The sequence below is a fragment of the Tupaia chinensis genome, unplaced genomic scaffold (assembly GCF_000334495.1).
Source record: "Tupaia chinensis unplaced genomic scaffold, TupChi_1.0 Scaffold000014_1, whole genome shotgun sequence".
NCBI lineage: Eukaryota > Metazoa > Chordata > Mammalia > Scandentia > Tupaiidae > Tupaia > Tupaia belangeri.
This window is the reverse complement of record NW_006159444.1, coordinates 2,207,614-2,233,446: the sequence shown is the minus strand read 5'-3', so window position 1 is coordinate 2,233,446 and position 25,833 is coordinate 2,207,614. Positions and strand designations below refer to the sequence as shown.

Below are 25,833 nucleotides of genomic sequence, written 5' to 3'. Positions count from 1 at the left end.
ATTCCGGGTGCTGCTGCACAAAGCAGGCCAGATGAGTCCAAGGTCAAAGCCTGGTCTACAAAGGAAATTGGAAGGAAATTGTAGGAGATAAAACACAGCTCTAGGTTCTGGCATTTGTCCAGCTTTGTTCATTTTGTCTAATATTTTAAGAGGTAGAGAGGAAAAAGCACAGAGGATGCCCAGAGACAGCCGTTATGTTGATCAGCCCACTTGATTTTGAAGTAATTTACCTGTCTCCCAATTATTACCACAAACTGAGACAACACAGATTTGCAGAAAAGACCAAAAAACTATGCTCCCAGAAAGTACAATAAAAGTAAACGCAAACATGTTTGTACGAAAAACATACAGTTTTACAAATAAACAGGATGGACAACTTCTCGGCAGTGCAAAACACTTGCACAACAGCTACATCTAAGGTGAATGTTACTGTACAAATGGAGAAAACAGACACCGCCGTTTCCCTGGAGGTCACTGAGAGAGTAGCCTGTAGCAGAGCCAGAATTTGAATGCAAAAATCCTGCCTCCCAGACCAATGTTCAGACCACTTGGCTGCAGTGTCTCCCCTGTGGCAGCTCATTTATCAACCACAAATAATTTCCTAAACAAGAGCAGTGCATCTCAGAGCAGAAGACAAGGCTCTGTCCATTTTAAGAAGAAGAATACACACAATGTAGCAAGTGTTATATAATCAACGGAGCATAGCGCAGCCATGGCAAAATCCTGGGGAGCACATTCTTTCCCACCATTCTCAGTGATGTAATTGTATATACCCCTGGCTCAGGTTCAGAGCATGACTAACCCAACGTGAATGCTGAGAGTTGGTCGGAATCCTGACAGTTAAGTACACTACATCCTAGGCATGGCACCATCACAGGCAGCCTAGAATCCTACCCATGCCAACCACTTTGTAAACAAAATGCCCTGACAGGTGGTTTTGGGCCACACCTGGAGGAACTACCCATGCAGCCTCAGGTGAAACATAAGCATCAGGACCTGGCAGGATTTAATTTGCTCATGTTCCAGTGATAGCTCAAATCATCTGCAAAATTTAGTAACATTCATACTTTTTCCCATTCCATTGGTTGATTATTTCAAACACAAACATCAGTTATTTAAATATCACAAATATCTGAAATTCAACTGCTTTCTACAGTAACAAAACCACATGAAAATCAGAACCATACTAGAGATAGTGTGGGAGGAGGGTGAGAAATGGTGGAGGAAGAGAGGGAGGGAATCAAGGGGGGGAAAAAAAGAAGCAAAACATTTAAGAAACACAAAGTGGAAAATTATCTGTTAATGATAATATGTATGGTAATATCTTTGATTGGCCCAATATACAGTGTATTCTGGATGGGAAATTCATTTTGTAGGCTGTAATGATATACGGTGATGGATTGTAAAATAAAAATAATAATAATAAGATGATGATGTCCTCATTCAGGACAATCTCCATCTCTTTATTCTTTTTAAAAGTTAAGAAAGTAAAACTAATATGGCCATTTTCTGAAAAATGCAAATTTTCTGTAATGGACAAGATGATAAATATTTTAGGTTTGGAGGACCACATGGTCTCTGTTACAAGTATTCCACTCTGTCATTGTAGCACAAAAGCAGTCACAGACAACACATGCCCATAAATGAAGGGGCATGGCTATGTTCCAAGGAAACTTTATCCATAAAAATAGGAAGTAAGCTAGGCTCAATTCACATGTCATAGTTCGCTAACCCTTAATCGAAAAAATAATTTATTTTCTTCCCTTCTTATATTATCTTCAACTAGTGCCTCTTCCAATGCATCATTAAGAAAATAATGATTTTTCTAAATCACAAATAGTGGGGGTTTAAGAGGAAAAAGTTCTCAAGAAAGTCATCAGGGTACAGATCACCTTTTCCTAAACTAACCAGTGCACAGAGAAGGTCAACAGCCTCCAACACAAGTTCCTGGTGTCCGATTCGAGTGACCCCCAGCTCCTCCAGGTCCTGGTGGGAGATCTGCAGCAGCTGCTCTCCATTGATCTTCTCCCGCTCGAACTTGTAGACGTACTGCTGCAGGCAGTCATCCAAACCTGCCCAAAAGACACAAAGACCTCTGCTGTCATTTTGTTTCTTCACCCAGAAGATTGCCCACATGTAGACAAATCTCAGCAATCACCAATTACGCTGCCGCTACACGATTATCCATACAAGGCATACTCCCCCTGATGGACACCTTTCAAGTAACAGCTCATCTCAAACAGACTGAAAATCTATAGCTCAAAACTCTCAAATAGATTCAGCACAATTGTATGAGAGTTAACTTCCCATTCCCTGTAAACTCAAAGAATAAACACTGAACCCCTGCTGATTTGAAACAGTAGTTATCTGTACCAGCCATATGTTGTCTGTTTGCTAAGCAACCTACCCTTTGGGACACCATCCCTCTTCCAGTGAACTTGCCAATCGAGATGATTTGCCACAGTGGTTGACCGATAGCCATTCTGGCCAGGGTACTCTATGACAGCCAGTCATGGGTTCAGTGATGACAATGTGAGTCAAGCATAACCAATCAAACTCTTCCTTGATATCTCATATATGCATACAGGCAGATAAGGGCACTTCCTTCCTTTCCAATTGGAAATCATAGAATACAAGTTTGGCAATACTAATGGTCTTCTCTGATCAGCTTTCTGAGATTAATGTCATTTAAAGGGGAGAAAGAAAAAATGCTCTGATTATATCCTATATGCCCTTGGATCTAACCCTGTTTAAAAATACATCTATGCTGGTGGCTAAGGTGCTAGACTCACATGTAGACAGCTACAGTTCAAGTCCTAGACTAAGTAGCTTAAAAATCACACGATGCACATGTGCATGCATGCCAGAAGTCCCAAGAGGAAAACAGAGGAGAAGGATGGTGGTGTGGCCATCCTTCCTGGGAATGATCTCTCTCTTTCCTTCTCTCTGCCTCTGTCTCTCTTCAGCAAGTGCATGTGCCCTATAGAATAAACCTAAAAAAAAAAAAAAGAAAGAAAGAAAGAAAGAAAGAAAAAGAAAATTTCTATCCCTAAAATTTTTCACATACATTTTCTAGCTTAAATGTGTTTATGCTGAGTGTTCCTTGCAACTGAAAAATTTACAATGAGTACATACTCCAAAGGAGAAGGTACCAGCAGTGGTACCAGAAAAAGGCAATATCAAATGAATTAGTTTACAGGTCAAATACTACTGCTTATTTTAACACTCTATTGTAATAACTAATATTGATAAGCCAAACAGAACTTGGGAATCTCTATTCATATATAGAGAACTCGCTGGTCAACTTGTTCAATGGTTTTACTAAAATAAAATTTTATCCTGGATCAATTGATCAACTCAACCTTTGTAAGAAGTCATCTTAGTGTTTGAAAAGACTAGATTTATATTAATTTAATCCAACACAAGGGATGAACATCAACTTAACTAGAACAAAGTATACAAAAAGCATGCTGCTGTTCCCAGCTAACAGACACACAAGCACACACACACATGTGTACACAAAAGTACACACACAGGGACACACGCATTTCATTTAACCTTCATGAAAGCTATGTCTTGTATTTCTCTGGGCTGGAAAAAAAATAGACACAAAGCCCACCAGTTACTTTTCACAATAGTAAACTCTTTGGATCTTCAAATCTGCTAAACTAGTAAAGCTAAATTACATCTCTGTCCCAAGGACTTTCACCATTTGCCTCCTGGTAAAATATACAAAGAGGAACAATTTCTAATAACTACCTGAGGCTATCAAATCCAAAAAGAATAAGCATGAAAAGATTCACAATATAGAAACTATCTGGAACCAACCTATCCTCTGCTAGACAGACTGCCACACAACAAGCAAGGTTGGGGACAATGATATAAACCAGCTCTATTCTGATGGTCCTGTGCACAGTGGCCCCTGTGGCATGTGAGGTCAGCAGGCAGTAGAGGCTAGGCAGGTCAGCAAGTATTGAGACTGATGCTCCTCCAGTCATGGAGGCTGCATCAGTGCCATACCACCCAAAGCCAGTTCTCGACAGAGAGGCAGCATCCACCTGCAGCTGGCAACATTGACGAGGCTTGACACAGAAGGAGAGCCTCCAAAATGCTTCCATTTAACAGATGAAGAAATTAGGGCTTGGAGAGGACACATAACCATCCCCAGTCCCACAGCTGGTAAGATGGGGGCTACCTGGCCATCCATGGTCACAGAAGCCAACAGAAGAGTTTGTATAGTCATTTTTTCAGCTTACTACAGAAGAAGAGAGCTCGGATTCGAATCAAAGTCAGGGAAACACAAGCCTCGCTCTTTTGTGTTGTACTGGGACCAGCAGATGGTGTAATGGCTGCATTGCTGGACTCCCATGTAGTTGACTGTGGTTCGAGTCCTGGACCCAGCTATTTAAAACTCAGGCTGCGTGCATGTGTTTGTGTGTATGCCCAATATCCCAAGAGAAGAAGAAGGAGAAGGGATTGTGGCATGGCCATCTGCCCGGGAGGTGATTTCTTGCTTTCTGTTTCTCTATGTCTCCAGCAAGCGCACATGCCTTATAACAAAAATCTCTCTTAAAAAAAAAAAAAAATCACAGAATATTAGAGGTACTTAAAAGGTACTTCAGTCCTCACTATGTCTAAAAAAAAAAAATTGGGAAAGTATGGACAGCAGACTAATCTTCAGGTGAATTTTACCCTAGTTGATTTAGCCAGGTCTAAGCCAGACTATGTCCAGACCCTGTGTTCTCCTCTTTCAGGACACTGTCTTCCCTAGCCTACCTTTTAAAGTTTATTTATTTTATTTATTCCACAAGCAAGAGAAACAGAGAAAGACCAGGACACAGCACCTCCAACAGGTTCTTGATGCCATGACCCTCCCCCAGCCTCAGCCAGCCCCAGATCACAGGCACACATGCCCAGCAAGCTCAGGGAGATCTCCAGATGCAAACCCAGAACCTTTCCATGTGAGTCAGTCTCAGAGTGTCATATTTTGTATATTTTGTGTCACTTTCTACCTTTTTTTTTGGGGGGGGGAGAGGTTTTTGCTATAGGGTGCATGCACTCACCAGAAAGACAGAGAGACAGAGAGATAAAAAGCAAGAAATCACCCCCCCCAGGGGGGGTGGCCACGCCACAATCCCTTCTCTTCCATTCTCCTCTTGGGATCTTGGGCACACATGCACCACGCACCCTAAGTGAGTTTAAGCCACCAGGTCCAGGACTTGAACCACAGTCAACTACATGGGAGCCCAGCGACATAGCCATTACGCTAACTGCTGGTCCCTCCCTAGCCTACTTCTGAGCTTAAAAAAATTGTCACAAAATTTTAGAATAAACCAAGGTCTATATTTAATCTCTGTTATTGCTGAATTGTGTCTTGTGAAAATTCATATGTGGAAATCCTAACTCTCCATACCTCAGAGTGTATTTGAATTTAAAGAGAAAAATCTTTCAAGAAGTAATTAAGTTCAACCAGCTCAATCCAATATGACTTTGATAGTTACAAAAAGAGGATACTAAGACAGACGCACCCAGAAGAAAGACCATGTGAAGACACAGAGAGCAGACCATGAGAAGCCAAGGAGGGAGGCCTCAGAAGAAATCAAGCCTGCTTACACCTCGCTCTCATATGGCTCCACACAGAATGTGATAAAAAAAAAAGTTGTTGATTCATCTATCTTTTCTGTAGTACTTTGTCATGGCAGCCTTAGAGAAGCAATACAAAACTAATAACATTTTATCTCATATCCATCAACATGTGATGAGCTATTTTTAAATAAGATAAACAAGGCTCCATAATCAGAATTAAAATTAATGCATACTATGCTACGTAAGCTCATTGCTCGAGATACAAGCATAAAACTGAGAGACTTGGATTGATTTTTATGTACAGAATAAATTAGTCCATTAAATTGAAAAAAATGGGCAATGAATGTTTGTTAAACTTCATCCCTCAATGATAAGGAGAAAAAGATGAGGTCAAATTTCTCTTTTAATTAACTAAAAAAATTCACTGAAGAAATGGGATTTCAGACGTAGGTATATAAGGCATTAAGGAAATATTTGCAGCACAGAAAAGAAGTTTGAGATGGGGGGTTTGCTGAGTGTTCTCAATTGGATGCAGGTTACAAAAGACCAGAGAGATTGAGAACTGAGGACTACGAAACCTTTCCCCGAGAAACAGACCAAAATATCCTTGGGCATTCTCAGGGGATACAAGAAATTAACTGTTTTGGGGGGAGGGGTGGTTTAGAGAAATTTTTGCTATAGAGCGCATGCACTCACTAGAGAGACAGACAGAAAGCCAGAAATCACCCCCTGGGGAGGGGGATGACCACACAGTAATCCCTTCTCCTCTATTCTCCTCTCAGGATTTTGGGCACGGGCGCACACACACACACACACACACACACACACACACACACACGCCTGACGTGAGTTTAAGCTGCTGGGTCCAGGACTTGAACCGTGATCCACTATGTGGAAGTCCAGCAACATAACTCTTACACCATCTGCTGGTTCCTGGACCTGGCAGCCTAAAAAATTCTCTGGGTGTTTGTGCCTACATACCCAAAATCCCAAGAGGAAAATGGAGAAGAAGGGATTACCATGCCCCTGGGGGAGAGCGCTCACTCTCTGTCTCTCCAGTGAGTGCACATGCCCCATGGCAAACAAAAGCAAACAAACCACCACCACACTATTACCTGTATACAGACGGAACTTCAGATTACAGCTTAAATGCTTTCTTCTCAAAGGACACATATCAGGGGACTTCAAAAAGTTTCTTAAAAATGGAACTAAAAGTACGAGTCTATTTGGGTGTAAAAATTGTGAAATCCATGCATAGACTTTTCATAATGCAAATTTTCCATGAGTTTTTGAAGGCCCCCTTTGTATATTGAACATGTTGGATTTTAAATAGTATTGTCCCCAGAGTTTTACTATTGCAATACATTATGACCTATTGTGCAGTTATCCTATTGTTTAGAATACAATTAAGCATTTATAAACAGCTAAATTAAACTATTGCGCAGTTCTAGGAAGCAGGGGAACTTCAACTTCAAGTAAACTGGCTAATGGTTTTAGAATTTGCAGTAAACCACACTCTTTAACTTATCTGTCAAATATACCTATTTACCAGTTTCTTGCTTCAAGGAACTTACAGAAAGGCAAACAGGACCAACAGAAACACAATATGAAGTAAAATTAGATTACACATGGTTTATTTACACAAATTAAACACAATTCAATCTGAAAAATATCAAGAAGGAGAAGGAAAAGGAACTCTCACAGAATGGGAGCTACAGCACCATCAGAGAGCCATCACCAAATCTGGCTATAAATAACCTAAAAATATCAAAGAAATCGCATATTAAGAAAGAAAAAGGCAGATCTCTAGCCCTAGGTGAGGAAAATATTGGGCTGTTGAGGCCTGAGTCCTCCATCCCCATCCTCCCCCCTTGTTACATGGAGAGCGATTTTTGCTGTAGAGCGCATACGCTCACAGGAAAGACAGAATGTGTGAAAGGGGAGACTCCGTTTTGTTCATTGCCTATCCGGCCGGCATGTACAACATTGCTGGTGCTGACCAAGTACTTGTGAAACAAACAAAGGAATGCATGAAGAAAGACCAAGAACTTCACACAAATGTTAATGCCGTACTATTGTACAAAGCCACCTGCTTTTATTGTCCCATGCAAGTAAGCAAACAAAGATAATTAAAGAAACTACTGGTCGTGATATCAGTGACAGGTATTTGCTGTAAGTATCTGTGTTCTAAGATTAAAGGAAGTCATTTTTACATAAAGAGAAACATCAGACACAAAACAAACCCCCAGCCTCTGAGCTCTGGGGTCTTTGGCAAGACATTTCCCTTATACTAAGAATTAAGTTTTTAAGCTTATTTATCCATTTACTGAGAATGAGAGAAAGAAAAAGGAAGGAAGGGTGGGAGGGAGGGAGGGAGGGAGGAACGGAGGAAAAATGTTAAGGAGGGAGGAAGAGAGGCAACCTTGGCAGGGGCTTCTGCCATGATCCTCCCCCAGCCCTGCAGCCGGCCAGGATCACAGGAGAGCATATGGCACATGGGCAGACCCAGTATGTTCAGGCAGTCCCAGGATATGAACCTGGAGTTTCACACATGTTCTAGCAACATGCAGCTGAACCCCTACTGTCTGGGGTTAGTATTAATTAATTATTCTTTTAATTATTCTCTACCACGAATTATTCTTTTAATTTTGCCAGAAAACACATGCAGTCACCAGAGAGAGATGGTCCTTAAGTAATCCCTTCTCTTACTCCTCTCCCTCCTTTGAGGATTTTGAGCATGCATACACATGCATCTAACATGTTTTTAAAGCGGCCAGGTCAGGGACTTGAACTGCACAGTCAGGTATGTGGATTCCAGCCATTTTAACAACCAAGCCACCAGATGACCCTCAAGAATCAATTTTTCGGGAACCAGCAGTTAGCGTAATGGCTATGTCGCTGGACTCCCACGTAGTCGACCGCGGTTTGTGTCCCAGACCCGGTGGCTTAAAACTCACGCCGGGCGCGTGTGCGTGCGTGCCCAAGATCCCGAGAGGAGAATGGAGGAGAAGGGATTGCAGCGTGACCATCCCCCCTGGGGGGTGATTTCTTGCTTTCTGTCTCTATGTCTCTCTCTGTCTGTCTGGCGAGCGCACGCGCCCTACAGTGAAAATCTCTCCAAAAAAAAAAAAAAAAGAATCAATTTTTCATCAGTTAATTTTCCCCAAATGTAAAAAGATTTATATACATGAAGGTTTAAAGTAAAGAGTAAATATACCAATGTAAAAAACCTAGGGCTATTCCCTTCATATTTTCTAAGACCATAAACTCAAGTCACTAAGAAGGCGCCAGGAAGCAAACAGCCCACCATGACTGAAGGGGAAAGCCCTGTGTACCCACTCTCAGTTGCTACACTTCAGCCTCTCCAGTTCACGGCAGCAGAAGCTGTGATTCTGTGAATACGTGAGCCCACAGTGCTTCGTATGTCACTTCACACTGAGTACTTTGACCATTAAGACATGTTTTAACCAGACTTGGGTTTTTTCTTCCTGTTATTGTTATTTAGATTTTGTTTTGTTTTGTTATTATCATTCAAAACTTGGTTTAGCTGAAGTTTATAGACTCCCAGCTCACTCAAGACTTTTAAGAATCACAACTGACAGATAATGTAAAAAACTGACTTCAACAAAATTTGCACTGACTGGTGTTTTCTTTTGTTGTTGTTTCTGTTTTTGCTTTATCTTAAGGTTTTTGCCATATGGCACATGCACTTGCCAGAGAAAGACAGAAAGACATAATGAGAGGGAAAGTAATAAATCATCCCCCAGGGGGATGGTCATGCCACAATCCCTTCTCCCCCCTGGGATTTTGGGTATGCACACACATGCTCCTAGCATAAGTTTCAAGCTGCCGAGTCCAGGACTCTAACTATGGTCTGGCATGTGGGAGTCCACTATGCTACCTGTTGGTCCCATAGATTGTTCTTTGACTAAAAGAACCACCCAGACTCACACAGATTGTGGAAATTTATGGAGCAATGACAAGGCATACGAGGCACGGCACACAACTCTTTGTGGACATGCCTCTACTCCGAAGGGCACAAGGGCTTGGTAGTAGGTCAGCTCTTGAGTACCTGAACCAGAGGAAAGGGAACCTTGGTTGGGTGGTTATGTTTGCACTTAACTACAGTATCATCAGAATTCCTGACACTTAAAAGTGTTAGACAGTAAAGATCTGACATCAAAGCACCTCAGCCTGCCCAAGTGGTTGACTCCCTCATTCCTGTCAGCATAACTCCCCAGGCATGAACACAAAGTCAGATTTCAAACTGAAGCACAATATGCAGGGTCTTCAAAAAGTTTGTGAAAAGTGTGCAAAACATTTGTGAAAAAAAACTATGCATGGATTTTGGTCATTTGGGGGGCACCAAAGTAAACTCATACTTTGATTACATTATTCCACAAACTTTTAAGGTCCCCTCCATGTTGGATCTATAAAAATGTAACATGGTCAATGTGCAAAGCTGATTTCAGAACATGCCAAGATTCAGAAGGGTACTGTTTTGTTGGGACCTCTGAGTGCCTTTTCACAAGGCAAGTCACCCAATTGTATCACTTTGGAATGACTTTCTTTTGTTACTTTTGTTTTGCTCATGTCTGTAGACCTTAATTTAAAAGGAGCTGATAAAACTGATTTAAATAGAGCAATCTGAATTTAAACACGTGTGCTAGTCAGAGAGAGAGGAAGAGAGGGCAAAAGTACACCCCACTGAGGCATGGTCACACTGCAATTCCTTCCTCTCCATTTCACCATCTTACTGGGATACGAGGCATTGCATGCATGTGTGTTCAGTGTGTTTTTCAAGCCAATGAGGCTGAGAATTGAACCATGGTCAGCCATGTGGGATCCAGATCCCTTACTCACCAGACTATTGGGCTGGCCTCTGACTTTTACTATGTAACATTAAAGGACTGATTATTTCTTTTTCTAGCTAAACAAACCCCTGATTAACTGACCTTTCACAAGTTAAAACCTCCAAGCAGTATCCCTAGGAAGGCAGTGGGGGAGCCCAGCACTCCCCCTTAGAGGCGGCAGAAGGGCACATGCCAGCCTCTCTACCTGCAGAGTCCCCAGTGTAAGGTGGTCCTCCCTCTGGACATGAAAGGACCCAATTTCTTCAAAAGCCTGTGGCTGGTGGAGCAACCCTACCTCTTTCCTCCCTACCAGAATATCCTATACCCAGCCCTTTACCAAAAAAGTCTGCAAACCTTTGACTTAATGAAGACCCACGACGAACACAGTGTGATGATAAATGTGCCAACCAGAAAAAGAAACTAATGCAGTTTGGGACTCGGTGAACTTGTTTGTTTGTTTGTTTTTCTTTTTCTGAAAGAATCATTTTATATCATGCAATAAACTTAAAAACTGAGAAGGTATTATTCGCTCTCCCTTCCAATAAAAGACCTGATCGTATTTGGGGAGATCTCTTACAACTTTTTATCTACTTTATTAATTTCTTTCCAGCAGTTTTATTTTTTGAGATATAATCTATATACAATAAATTTATCCATTTTTTGTGTATAGTTCAATGAGTTTTCCATCACATAACAACACAAAAATCTTAATATAAATATTTCTGTCACCCCCAAAAGTTCCCTGGTGTCCCTGTACTGTCTAGCCTGTCCCCACACTCATTTCTCCCAGCAAGCACAAGCCTGCTCTCTATGGAGAGAGAGCTTTCTCATCCTGGCTGTTTTCTGTGTACCAGCTGGCCATCCGCTCAGGCCCTCATCTGTGGATTTCATCCGTTAGAACCAATACCCACACACCACAACAATCGCAGCTCTGACTCTATCTGTCCTCTTCCAAGGCTTCTTTAAGCCTTTGGTTAAATTTAATTTGAAGGAGTACCATGACTACACACAGTGTCAGAAAGTTAGATTAGAAGACCTTTCAAGTTTCTTCCAGGTCTAAGAATCTACACTTCTATATGATATCTGAGCTATTATGTAAGTTACTTTTACTTCTAAGAGTAGTATATTAGAAAGAATATAAACTTCCCAGAAACTCAAATCCCAAACATCCGAAGAGCTGAACAAGTCTTAGCAAATGATTGCACTTGGTCTTAAAAAGTATAAAACTATGTATTATCTAGTTAAGTCAGGTGTGTGTGTTGTCTGGTTCTCTGTGGTGATCAGGGCTGGGAGCACGTGCATTTCTGAGACAGCTATTCCCTTTGAAGCAGAGACCATATCCATTTCTGAGGGTCCCAGCCTGAAAGAACAATAATGAAAGTCTGAACTTTTGGAGCGGAACAGCAGCACAGTGGTAAAACATGATGTTCTTCAAGGCTGACCCACATAGGTAGGTTCTGGATTCATGCCCAGAGCCCTCCCTTAGTATAGCAGACTTATACATGCCCATGATCCAGGGCTGCTGGAGTTAGGGTGGATCACAGCATCAAGGTCCCATTGGGGGCACTATCTCTCTGTCTCTCTGTCTCTCTCACTCATTAAATAAATGAACTTAAAAAACATTTTAGAAGTTTGCAACTTTTAACCATTTGGGAAAAGTTGGTCTACACATTACTAAAGGGCAACCAAATCAATAGCAACAAGTCCAGTCTGAACTTTTTTGTTTGTTTGTTTAAAGAAGTATTTTATTTAACTTTATTTATTTATTTATTTGTTGTAATTTGACCAGAGAGAGAGAGAGTGGAAGTGAGAAAGCAAGCCACCAGGTCTGGGACTCGAACCGTGGTCAACCATGTGGAAGTCTAACACCCTTAACCACCATGCCACCTGCTGGACCCCCAGTATGAACTTCTTAAAAGAAGCAATATAGGATGCCAGCAAGTGACATAGAGTTACATCACTGAACCCCCACATGGCCAACCACAGTTGAGTCTCAGACTTGGCTGCTCGAAAATCAAGTCAGGTATGTTGTGCACGCATGCCCAAAATCCTAGAAAGAGAATGGAGGAGAAGGGGTTTTGGCATGGTCATCCCTCTAAGTGGGAGAGACGGGGGACAATATCTCACTTTTCCTCTCACTGTCTCTCTGCTTTTCTCCAGCAAGCACATGCACCCTATGGCAAAAACCTTAAAGAGGGAGCAAAATGGTGGGGGAGGAGCATTCTAAATCATTTGCTTTTTCTAAAGCAAATTCAACTTTCTTGCCAGCAACCAACGTCACTCTGAAGACATCAGAGATATAACAAGAAACAACCACATTGGGTGTCACTGCATAAGTAGAAGACACAGGACTTACACAATACTAGTAAGCAGATCCACGTCAGGATAACTCGAGGAACGGTAGAAGGAATACCTCAACCCAAGGATTCAAGTCACCCAGAAAACAACAGTCAGAGACTGATTGCCCCACTCGAGGTTTCTGATCTGGTAAGTACCACATCCCAACTGAAAATTCTAACTGGGAGACTCTGATTTCAACCTTCTAGGCATCCAGAGCCTCTGACAGATTCAGCACAACTTTCGGCCCCCAGAATCGCAAGCAGCCGGAGGAAGCCTGGTGAGGGAGGATACAGCGCTCAGTATGGGGAGAGGGAGAAGCAGAGCAGGCAGCACTGTCTTAAATCATTTTTGGAGGGAGAAATTTATGCCAATCTAAATCATTAAAAAAAGAACTGATGTGCAAATCCTGTCAACTGAAGAGCCTCCCAGACTTGGGATAATCAGAATTCAGAAGTTGACAGTAGCCCTTGTTGCCCAGCTGAGTTATCTTCCCTAACTTCCTGCCCAAATATGTACAGTAATCTTGAGAGAGAAAGGATATACGACATTCTCTTCTGCATCTGAAGGGCTGTGTGAGGGTGTGTGTGTGAGGGTGTGCGCGGGGATGTACACACATTGCACAGAAGATGCTGAGCAAAATGGCAAAATGGGTTTCAGATTCTAAAAACAAAGCCAAAACCATGGAGATGAAAATGAAGCACACCACAACACTGGTAAAAGAAACACATACCTCCCAAGGTTGGTGGTTGTAATTCGGTAACAAACCATTGTATCCAATTTTGCAATACTTGGGCCAAAGAGTGGGGGAGGAAGGGGAAAAAAGGAAAACATCTGAAGCAGAGAAAAGAATGTGTTTTACCCAGTAAATTGTACTTTTTATCCCCTCAAGCATAGTTTATTTTGCCAAAACTATAAATTAAATTTGATCTAGAAACCCAACATTGGCTACAACTATTGTCATACAACTGGTATGCCTTGGCTGGACAGTGGGTAGAGTAGACTAGTTCCCCATGCAAAGAGCATATTGATGTCTATCACCAGGGAGAAGAAGCCAGGCAGCCCATGTGGTGGCCATGGCAGCAAGCCAGGAACCTGAGCAGCAGACTCACCCATAGCTTGGGTGTCAGTACTGCCTTGTAGAAAGTCCCACTGAATGGAGAGGAACACGCACCACATGGGTGAGCTGTTCCACTGGAGCCATCAAATCTTCATGGAAAAGTCGATGTGATCCAACCCTTCACCAACTCTGTGAAGGGCACAGTCCAGCACCCTGGCTGTGTAGTGAATTAATCCCCTGTGTTGATGGGGGCTGCATGGTTTAATGGAGACCTGCACATATGACATCTCAGTGATCCTCAGTGTCCCCAGAAAGTATACTGGCTGGGTTACTATAATATGATCAGTTTGTTATTATTTCCAGTTTATCACTGAGGAAACCAAAACTCAGAGAATATGAGTGACAAGGCAGTTTGGCCAGCAGGTGGCAGGTGGTTAAGGCGCTAGACTCCCACATAGCAGACCATGGTTCGAGTCATCTGGCAGCTTACTTTCTCACACTCTCTCTATGTTGAGTACACATGCCCTATGGCAAATTTAAAAATATATAATAATAAATAATAATAAATAAAATTAAATAAATAATTTTTAAAAGAAAAGGCAAAGCTAAGACAGAATCCAGGCCTCGAATGTGTATCCAAATCCTTGAGGATCTCGAGATGGTCAAGGATGAATTAAATGGAGGAGAAAAGATTAAAGGACTGTGAACAGAGCAAGGAGGAGCTATTAAGCCCATTTAACAGCCAGGAGAAGTGATGTGGCCTCCGGAGCTACAGTGCTTGGATTCAACCTGCGTTCAGTTCTACCATTTCCCAGCTGTGTGACGTCGTGCAAGTTATTTAACCTCTCTGCGCCTAACTTTTCTCACTTAAAAAATCTAACACCACCTGCCTCAGGCTAGCTGGTCAATTAGCCATCTTTAAATTCGTTAATGAGTTAATATTCTTCGGGCCTTACAAATATTGCCAATACTTGGTAAGTACTAGTTTAAGTAACTATAAAAATATGTTTGAAAATAAATGGAGCCTCAGGAAACTTTTAAGTACTAAAAACTATGTAAAGTCACACAACCAATGAAAGGCAGAGTCCAGATTTAAAGTCATTTCTCAAGATCATGAAAGGAAAGCAGAGGAGCCGATATGAGATGCAGAGATTGGGAGATTTGGTAAAAGGAATCTGACTGAGGTCTTTGCTGCAAACACCCTGGACTCTCTGAAGCAGCAGGAGATGGAGGCAGAAGGCAGGGGAGAAAGACTGGAACAGCTGCTTGCTAGGGGACAGCTATCTAGGACAATGGAGCAGGTTTTCTAGACAGATTGAAAAGATGTTTTAATAACAGCTTTATTGAGATTATAATCTACATACCAAACAAGTCACCTACTTAAAGGACACAAATCAATGGGTTTTATTCACAAAGTTGTATGACCATAACCATGGTCAGTTTTAGAACATTTTTTAAAAGAATTATTTTATTTAACTTTATTTATTTATTTATTCATTTGTTTATTTTTAACTTGACCAGAGAGGGACAGAGAGAGAGAGAGAAAGCAAGCCACCAGGTCCAGGATTCAAACCACGGTCAGCCATGTGGGAATCCAGCGCCTTTAACCACCACGCCACCTGCCGACCCCAATTTTAGAACATTTTTAACACCTTCCCCCCAAGACCCCCATATCCATGAGCAGGTTCTCCCACAACCCATCCACCCCCCAATTTTGAGCAACCACTAAAAGACCTTCTCTCTCTATGTATTTGTCTGGATGGTTCTCATAATGGCTCCTGCACACTGCCACTGTGTGGTCCTCCATGATTAGCTTCTTTCACTTAGTACAATGTCTTTGGGGTCTTTGAGCCTTCTTAACACAGAGCTAAAGTGTCAGTCCCTTACTCTGAGCCCCACTGACTTCTCACTGCACCTGGGACACAACCCATAGCTGACAATCCAGCATGACCCTCCCAGCTGCCATGGGCTTCTGCAATTTCATCTCATTCCTCGGTGACCTCTAAGCACCATGCATTCTAAGCTCCTTTCTGCCTCAAAGCCTTTCCCCAGGATGTTCCTTCTCCTAGGAATGGTCTTGCCAGCTTATCCCTGTCTCAGCTGGAATCTCACATCTGCAGGAAGGCCTCAGCCCATCATGCTCACCCGTTTCTAACAGTCCCTGTTATTCGCTCCGTGTACTGTTCCCTTCACGGCACTTAACACACTCGTGAGTGGTTCTCTCATTACTCTGCACTTACCTCTCTCCCTCTCCAAGACCAGGGGCAGGACATGTATGTCATCATGATCCACCATCACTCCTCAACCGCTACCTGGCACTAAAGAGGCACCTTAAAAATGTGTTGAATCAAAGAGAAAATAAAAACAGAGAAAAGGAAAAGAGGAGGAGGATAGTTTGGTTGGGGCTGAAGGCCAGCGTTTGGCGAGTTCAAAGAGGTGTAGAGGACAAGTTGTCTGATCCCCCCAATCTGTCAACATTCTTCTCAGTGAACTGACTCTCTTGCCTTCTCAACTTTCTTTCCTTTTCTCATTAAATCCCATTATGGGACAAATTTTTTTTTAAAAGGACAAAATGTATATACCATAAAATTAGCCCTTTTCCAGTGTACAATTAATTGGTTTTAGTATATTGACAAGGTGGTACAACCATCACCTCTACCTAATTTGACGACATCTCCATTCACCCCCAATAAATGCTGTCTCCATTAGCCACCAATTCCCATTCCCTCCCACGCCCCAATTCCTGCAGTCAGCAATCCACTTTGGATCTCTACGAATTTGCCTATTCCGAACCTTTCTTATAAATGAAATCGTACAATACATGGCCTTTGTTTCTGGCTTATTTCACACATCGTAACGTTTTCAAGGTTTACCCACATTGCAGTATGCATCATACTTCCTTTCTTTTTGTGATATTCCAGCAGACAGCTTTGGGGGTGTTTCCACTTCTTGGCTCTTATGAATAATGCACTATGCACACTCACATACACGTTTTTATGTGCACCTGTCATTTCGATTCTCTCGAGTGTGCACCTAGGTGAAGAACTGTTGAGTCATTTGGTAACTCTATGTCTAACATTTTAAGGAACTGCCAAACTGTTTTCCTAAGGAGCTGAACTTTCACATTCTGCCAGCAAGTTATGAAGGTTCCGATTTCTCTGCAACTTTACCAGCATTCATTATATCCACACTTGTATTATGGCCATACTAGAGGTTGTAAAATAGTATCTTAATATGTTAACAGATTTTAACTTCCAAATTTTAGATAGGCCCTCAAAACTAGAAATTAAAGGACAGATTGCAGGAGGAAAAAGATCCAGATTACGCCAAGGTAGTATTCTCAAATCACAGTCATTCAAGCACCACCCACATGATTTCGCCGAATCGGAGCGTCCTTTCTACTATTACACTGTCTTAATTATTAAAATCAATTCATCTGGGGGACTGGACCGTGGCACAACAGCAAGATACAGCACTCTAAGGCTGACCACATGGGAAGGTCCAGTTCACAGGAGACCTTTCCGAGTACTCCAGGTACACAAGCACCTGTGATCTTAACAGCTGAGGGATCTAGGCTGGCTGAGGCTGGGGATGGATCATGGCATCAAGACCCTGTTGGAGGGACCTGCAGGTGGCATAATGGTTATATCACTAGACTCACACATGGTCAACTGCAGTTCAAGTCCCAGACCCAGGCACTCAAGCCAGGTACGTGTACATGCATGCCCAAGACCCCGAGAGGAGAATGGAGGAGAAAAGACTGCCACATGGACACTGCCCCTGGGGGGGGGGGTGATTTCTCACTTTCTCTCTCTCTGTTTGTCTCTCTGGTGAGTGCTTGCATCCTATTAACAAAAATCTCTCTTTAAAAAACAAAAACAAAACAAAACAAAACAAAAACACCCTGTTGGAGATGTAGTCTTTCTTTCTCTGACGCTCTCTCTCGAATGGAAAGAAGAAAATGTTTTTAAAAATTCATTTTGGGGACTAGCAGGTGGCATAGTGATTAAGGTGCTGGACACTCCCAAATGGCCAACCACAGTTTGAGTCCTGGACCTGGTGGCTTCCTTTCTCACGTTCCCTCTCTCTCTTTCCTTCTCTGTGTCTCTCTCTGGTCAAATTAAAATAAATGAATGAATAAATAAATTTAAAGAAATAATTTTTTATAATTCATTTTAATGCCAGCTTTTAAAGAGTCTTTAAATCACTGCTAAAAATTAGTATCCCATTTGCCACCATAAACATAAATATCACAAAAAAAAAGGTTTTTAGATGTCTAAAAGGAAAATTTGCAAATGACAGGTGCTGAAGAAATGGCAGCTACAAAAATTCTTGTCAGACAGACTACAGAAAGCTGGTAACCCCGTGAGCGAGGCAGTGATTCATTGCCAATCCATGACTCTCCTGACATTATCTCTCATACCAGCATGGCTCCTCACTTTGGGGGGATCCTGCTGGAACATTTCAGGAACTGAAAGAGAAGGTCAGAGATGAGTTCCACAGTGATCGTTATACTGGGGTCCAGCAGACATCTTGCTCACCAGCGCTCATGTTCTGGAAGCCCTTCGAACTTGGCTAAGAGCTGTCCCTTCTCTGTGTTAACTTCATTCAGCACATTTCCAATAAGTCTGCCCAAACTCCAGCTGCAAGCACCTGTGCTTTTCAAGTTTCAACGAAAACAACGTCCAGGGCAAACATGCGTAATGCAAATTACAATGAAGAGCACCTGCCCTAGGCAGGCAAGCCCAGACAGCGCTATCCATAAGGTGACAAAGTGCCTGCACGGATGGGCCTTACTGACAGAACTGGCCCCGAGTGTAATAAAAAATACACGATGTGCTGGTTGTTCTTAAATACAATTCAGCCTCCCGCGCCTGGCCCAACACACATACCACTCTCACCCAAGTTGAAATCAAAACAGCCAGTGACAGCATATTTGGGTACCTCCAGATCGTAAGACTAATTATCATCTGTCATTATCCAAGCTTATTAAAATACTAAATAGTACACTGCATTAAAAGAAAAAGAGCGATTATTAAACCTGAAAGTATTCCTTTGCATCTTAACCTGGATAATCTTACACAGCCCTTAGCGGACATCCATTCTACTGGGAATTCTTGTCTGGCCCTCAACACTAAATCTCCCTTACTATGTATCTTGTAATTCCCTTTAATTCCCCTCATAGCACATCTCACTTAAAATTTATTATTTGCCTGGTTGATGTCTGCCTCCCCAATACCATAAAGCTCCATGAAAAATAAGAAATATTATACCCCCTGACACTGAGGACAGTTCTCAGGACAAGGTAGGTATTCAAGAATTATTTCTTAAATGCACATGTTCAAAGGATGTCAAAACATTGTTAAATATATAAGGTTAATCAGGCTTGGCCAGATTTAGAACTACCACCAACAGTACATGCATTTCAGGAGGGGGAAAAAAAGGTGCAGGGCATGAGCTCAGCAATTCCTAGAGGTTCTTGAGAATTGACGGAAGTCCAGACAGTCCCATACATAAATGTCTCCCTTTCTTCCAGTGTAACTTCAAAACAACCAAAGCAGATACCTGAGTCTGTCAGTAAGCCTTTATGGAGGGCCAGCCAATCGGTGGAGGAGAATTCAATGATGAGGGAAGGTAAGAAAGCTAAAATTTACTGATTGCATATCATACTATACACATTCCTTATTTAATCCACAAAGAACTCTTTGTTATCACCACAATACAACTGAGACTTGTGAAATTTAGTGATTTGCTCAGAGTCACACAGCTAATACATGGCCAAATGAGAAAAATATCTAGTTCTTTATACACTGAAAAAGCTAAAGAAATACCAGAGAACATGCCCAAATGGAAATACACCTTACATCTAAAAGAATGGATAAAAATTAAAGGGTATCATAATATAACTGCCTAGAAAAACTCATGTTTGTATGCCATTTTCACAAGACTAGAGCATTTGATTCACATTAGCTCATTTATTCCTCATATCAACTATATGAGGTGGCCCTACTATGCTCTCCATTGTATAGGGTAGAACTGTGGCTTAAGAGAAGTGGCCAGGACAAGATAACTGAGACCAGTACGTGTCTGAAATCTGAACCCCAAGTGTATGTGAGCACAACCAGAGCGCTAACCCCAGTCTCCACCTCTCACCATTATGCTGGAAGTGAATGGCCTGGATGAGGCACAGGGCAGGGGATGAGGGAGTTCTGCAATGCTTGCACTTAGTGAGTGCCTACTATGCAAGATGGTGTAGAACACAGCAAGCAGAGGTGAGGAATACAGCCCCTGCTCAGTAGGAGCTGATGTAGATGGGTGGATGACAGTGAAGAAGAGCAGAGGGTAAGAGTGTGGAGTCCAAAGCCTGGTCAACTGGATTCACACACTGACTAGCTGTGCAACCTCAGGCGATCACCTAACTTCTTGTGTCTCAGTGTCTTCATGACAAAATGGCGATATAACAGTGCTGCTCATGGGGATATAAAGAATAAGGGCAATGGACATTCCTTCAAAGATACTTGGCACACAATGAGTACAAATAAATGTTAGCTCTTGTTGTTCTTGGAACTAATGGAAAACGAGGTTTAGATGGAAAGATATGACCGACATGAAGGACTGTGGAAGGAGAGAGGAGTTCCGTAGAATCTGAAGAATGTACAAGAGGGACAAGGGCTGGCTAACAGCAGAGATGCCCTCAGAAGAGCTGCTGTGAAATCCACCTGGGAAGTGATGTGAGTCTGATACAGAGGTGGATTGTGGCACCACAAGAGGAAAACATGAGCAGGATTAGATGACAGACTAGAAATAGCACGTGAAAGGGAAAAAAAAAAAAAATCATCCAAAATGGTGCTAAGTGTTTGAACCAGGTTCAGGCTCTATGCCAGGCAGAAAGAAAAAAAAAAAAAAAAAACCACACATGAAAGAGAAGTAGGAAGATGAGGTGACGCATTTCTTCTTGCACCTGCTGAGTTGACAGGGCTATGAATGAGTCAGAATGTGGGCACAGCCTGTGGGCACCAGCAACCTCCTGACCAGGGCCTGCAGGAGAACTGGCCCAAGGAAGTCTTCACTTCCTGACCATACACTACGTTTATATAGTACATGGCTAAATGTATGTTTACCATCCTTTTGAAGAGCCCATAAGATCTGTCTTATTATTTCCCTTTTATAGGGAGGAAATTAATGCAGAGGGACTAAGAAAATTGCTGAATATGACACAAATAGAAAGTGGTAGAACTGGTCTTGAGATCCAGGCTCACCCAACTCTAGAACTCACTGTCTTCTCTCATAGAGAAGCCAGGAGAATGAACAGCTCTCCTGAGAAGACAGCATATCAGAGCTGCTACACACACCTGGCCCTTTCCCACCTCCCCATTCCTGGCTACCATCTTCCCCTTGGCCAGCCCTCCCCCACTTCTCCCTAGTCAGAAGTTGTACTCATTAGACAAGATCTGACAATAGCCATATCTCCTCCACTACTTTCTCTTCCAGTCAAGAACGTGATGTTTTAGAAAAGAGTCGTTTCCTTGTGCTAAGAGTGCCCAACACATAGTAGATGCACAACAAATAATCACTATTGGCAAAGCTGATGGAAAAGAACATTTTGTCCAGTAACACCTCCACTGACCTCATCTCACCCACCTTGGAACAGAAGAGCCAAGAGGCCTCTACGAAACAGGCTAAGAGGGCTGAGTGGATTTTGCATTTTTGTTTTTTGTGGTTTGTTTGCTTTTTCTCCCCAAACCCAGCAGTACTGCCAGTGAAAGTAATAATATGATACACTTTCTGGGGTTTATTTCTCACATATGAATGAGTCAATGCTGGAAAGACATGAGAAATATTAAATGAGTCCTCTTTCTTTGAAATGTTAAAGATAGGATAAAATACAGTAATAAATAACATAGGACTTAACACAGGACTTCTCAGACAGACCCTCACTCAAAAACCATTTATTCTTAGTTTAAGAAGCAAATAATTGCCTTGGTTTCTCAGCCATCAAGCAAGACAAGCTGAGTACATTTAAGAGAGACAGAGGCAGGCATGCTGCTGGAAGTGTCAGCTACATAAAATGAAGGAAGTAACTGAAAACAAGACCTTCTGGTTCACTGAGCAAGGTGGCTGCACAAAGATCAGAAGGTCTATCACTACTGCAATCACACACTGCAATACATGGGAATAATTCACCCCTTCATACACGAGGAATGAAGAAATTGTTAACTCTTGTTAAATGCACTCAAGTACAAAAATAGGAGGAAAAAAGGGGTTTTAGAAAGATTTCCATCTATTACCAGGAGAATAAAACTATCTGGGTCTTAAACTGATGGGGTTCAGGGTCAGACAGAGCTGCAGTGTTAACACAAAACTCAGCAGTTTTGGTCCCACATGGGAAGTCCACAAGTTCATGTCCTGAGATCTTCCTATACACATCAGGCACAGATGTACTGCCCATGGATCCTGACTGTCTGAGGCTGGGGGTGGATCATGGCATGGAGACCCTATTGGGAGTATCTGCCTGTCTGTCTGCCTCATTCTCTTCCTTTCTCTCTGTCTCTCTTAGAAGAAATATTGGGTCACTGGAAAAGTCATGACACATTTTTGCATAGAAAATTATGGAAAAAATACATCATGGCTTTTCTAATGACCCAATAGATAAAAAAGAAACTAAAAAAAAAAAAAAAGTAATGAGGTTCACCTATCAGAAAAATTCATGTACATGGAACAACCCATTTCCTCATCAAGCCCAGTAACCCAGATGATGCATTACTGCAGTTCTCTCAAAATTGCAGAATGTCCACCTTATCTTTTTTAACTCTGAAACATTCCAGTTGTAAAGACACACATGGCTATGAGGTCAGTTATCTTGAAACCAATTTAAAAGCCTAATAAAATCTATTTTTACGTTTAAAATCCCGCTTTACTTCAAAGCATTGAAAACATTTCAAAGAAAATTTCTTAAGATGTTTCCATCATTAAACTAGCAAAAATGATTATTACATTATAATATCATGACTTCTATTGTTACACCTGGGCAGCTATTGACTTGGTAAAGTGAAAAAAAAAATCTTTGTTTCTTAGAGCTTCTGTATAATTTTTAGTAGTTTCAAAATATTCCTACTGGGACCAGCAGTTAGCATAATGGCTATGTCACTGGACTCCCATGTAATCGACCACAGTTCGAGTCCGGGACCTGATGGCTTAATGGCTTAAAGTCATGCTGGGTGCTTGTGCATGTGTGCCCAGGATCCCAAAAGGAGAATGGAGGAGAAGGGATTGTGACATGGCCATCCTCCTTGGGAGGTGATTTCTCACTTTCTGTTTCCCTGTCTTTCTCTGTCTTTCTGGCGAATGCACATGCCCTATAGCAAAAACCTCTCAAAAAAAAGAAAAAAGAAAAAATCTATATCCCTACTAGAATGGCAGTGAATCTACTGCCGATCATCAACTAGGTCAGCAGCAAAGCCGGAGCCTACCACAACAGCCTAAAGACCAGGATCACGTTAACACTCTCCCTTCCCATCAACATGTCCCTTCCTGAAACACGTCATCAACTCCTCAGTCTCTCACATTGCTCTTCCTGCCAGGTAGATATAGTCATGTGACCCCCACAATTACGCCCTTCAATGGTTCCCTAAATATTCACTCCAACGATGACATCCAAAGTCCCCAACATCACTCACAATGTACTATCCCTGCTCAGGGAGTGTCCATCCTAAGGAGGGAAGACAGACAACAAACTCAGAAGACTCCCAGGTCAGTAGTACACGCTAGGAAGGTGAAAACAGGGGAAGGAAGTAAATACTGGCATTAAGTGAGGAGAGCAGATTTGCAGAAAGGGCACAACCACCTAACTTGCAAAGGCCTCCAAGCTGGCCCTAGGACTACTGGCCAAGCTTCTTTCCCTCCTCTTGCCACCTATCCTCCAGGTTCACTGAGCTAGGACTCCTCCTAACACAACTCACCCTTCATACTTTCCTGCCTCTGCATTTGCCCTTCCTCTGCCTGTAATGCCACCTACACTCCCATCAAACCCCAACCAAATCTTCTCCTGCTTTGCCAGGTCTTCTCGGGACACGCTTCACCCTAGCAGCCCCTCCAGTAAGGCTCATCCCTTCTGCCACATTGGACCATGCTATCATCCTGCGTCTGACTGCCCAGTAACATGGACCTGTGACACTCGGCCTTGCTCCCATAGCACCAAATCCTTCAAGGCAGCTGTACCTTGCAAGACTCAGTTAATGAACAAATGAAGCCCATGTTCTCTTTTTTGCAATGCCTGATCTGAAAAGATCTACCAATGAAAGCCCTTTTATTTAAAAGTCCCTTTGTAAAAACAATTCTCACTTCCCCACCCCTAAAGCTGCATGTTTTAAAAGTCCTTTCGAGTTCTTCCCCCTATAAAGCGATCTCGACACCTAGCCATGTGTAGCTGCACGTGAAGCAGCTATAACTCTGCAGTTGGCGAAACATGCTGTGAAGGAAGGAACTCTATCTGCCAAGATACTGACAGGATTGCTACAGAGATAATGCGAACAACATGTTGGACACAATGGAAGCCACTTATATCTCCTTTATAGCAGGTGATCATTTTCACAAACAGCATTTCCTGAATCCTACATAGTAAAATTTTCATTTTTAGGAAAATAAGTTATTTAAAAGAGGTGGGAAGAACATATACTCTTTTGCGGGGAGGGCTTTTCTTTTTTCTAGAGCTAAACTCTGGGTCTTTAATGATTCAGTCTACACTTTTCTGTCCTAATGACACCCACACAGAAGGCAGGTGGATAGGGGAAAAGGCAGTGGCTGGCCCACAAGAGGTGACTAACGATAAACAATTCTTCTTTCAGTGCCGTCTCCTCCCGTTATTTTAGTTGCCATTTTGTTTTCAGTGCAAAGCAAATCCACGTGGTAGAAGTGAGAGCCTCTCACATCAGTGGGAGGGTGCGGGATTCGGACTCGGCTTAGAAGTGCAGAAACGTGAGCCAGGCTGAGGCACACTGCCAGCTGTCCCTCCTCAAGCCCAAACTCTAGTTTTGAAACCCAAGACCCTTAAAAAACAACAAAGAAAAGGAGCTCAGCTGCTGCATCCCAACTCAAGCACAGAAGAAAGAGGGGGGGAAATCGTTTCCATATTTCTTGTAAACACAGATCTTACTGCGACCGTCAGGAATGCGTGAGTCAACCGGGCCTGACGACGATCACCACACAAATCAAACCCCCCTGCTAAAATTAACGATGAGCATGTGCAGCTCAAACTATGGGTGTCCCTGCTGGGGCATGTTTGTGTTTATGTATTTAAAAAATGGCTTTTTTAAAAAATAAAGCATCTTTTTAATGGGATTTAAACATTTTCTCTTCAAGAGGAAGCACCTGGAAGAGACTGCAAATACAAAACCTGGACCAAAGTAATCTGAGCCTTTTTGCTTGCAACTTACTGTAACTGTATATTGCTGGCTTCCCCAACCCCCAGACTCCTTTGCACTGTGGTTAAGATTAGTTCTGCCCTTACTGTACTATCCTGGTCCTGGTGAGGAGGAACAGAGGCCAATAAATCACTGAATGGCTCCAATTGCAGAAGGGTAATTTGGGGGCAAGCAGACTTTCTCTCTCTTGGCTGTCAGCAGCAGCAAACTGTCCCTGGTGGACAGTGTCGAAAATGGAGCACCAGATGTCTGGTGATGGGGCTGTCTCGTTGCATGACAAAGGAGTATAAAAGAACAATCCAAAAAATGAGGAGTACCATTTACTGAGCCTTTCTGTGTTCCATCAGGTGAGCCAGCCACTCACTCCCAGCATCTCGTTAAAACTCACAACCACCGGGAACGAGCAGCTGGCGTAATGGCTATGTCGCTGGACTCCCACATAGTTGACCACGGTTCACGTCCCGGACCCGGTGGCTTAAAACTCACACCAGGTGCATGTTCGTGCGTGACCGAGATCCCGAGAGGAGAACGGAGGAGAAGGGATTGCGGAGTGGCCATCCCCCTGGTGGGGGGGGGG

The 25,833-nt window shown here is 42.5% G+C and overlaps 1 protein-coding gene across 3 annotated transcripts in view; it reads right to left on the bottom strand.

The window, feature by feature from the left end:
- Positions 1 to 25,833, bottom strand: part of CNKSR3 (CNKSR family member 3) — a 101,235-nt gene that overhangs the window by 37,275 nt on the left and 38,127 nt on the right. For all 3 annotated transcript variants that reach the window (XM_006139986.3, XM_027769822.1, XM_027769816.1), the window contains exon 2: positions 1,909 to 2,072. In XM_006139986.3, coding sequence (XP_006140048.1) covers positions 1,909 to 2,072 — 164 coding nt within the window. The remainder of the gene's footprint in view (positions 1 to 1,908; positions 2,073 to 25,833) is intronic.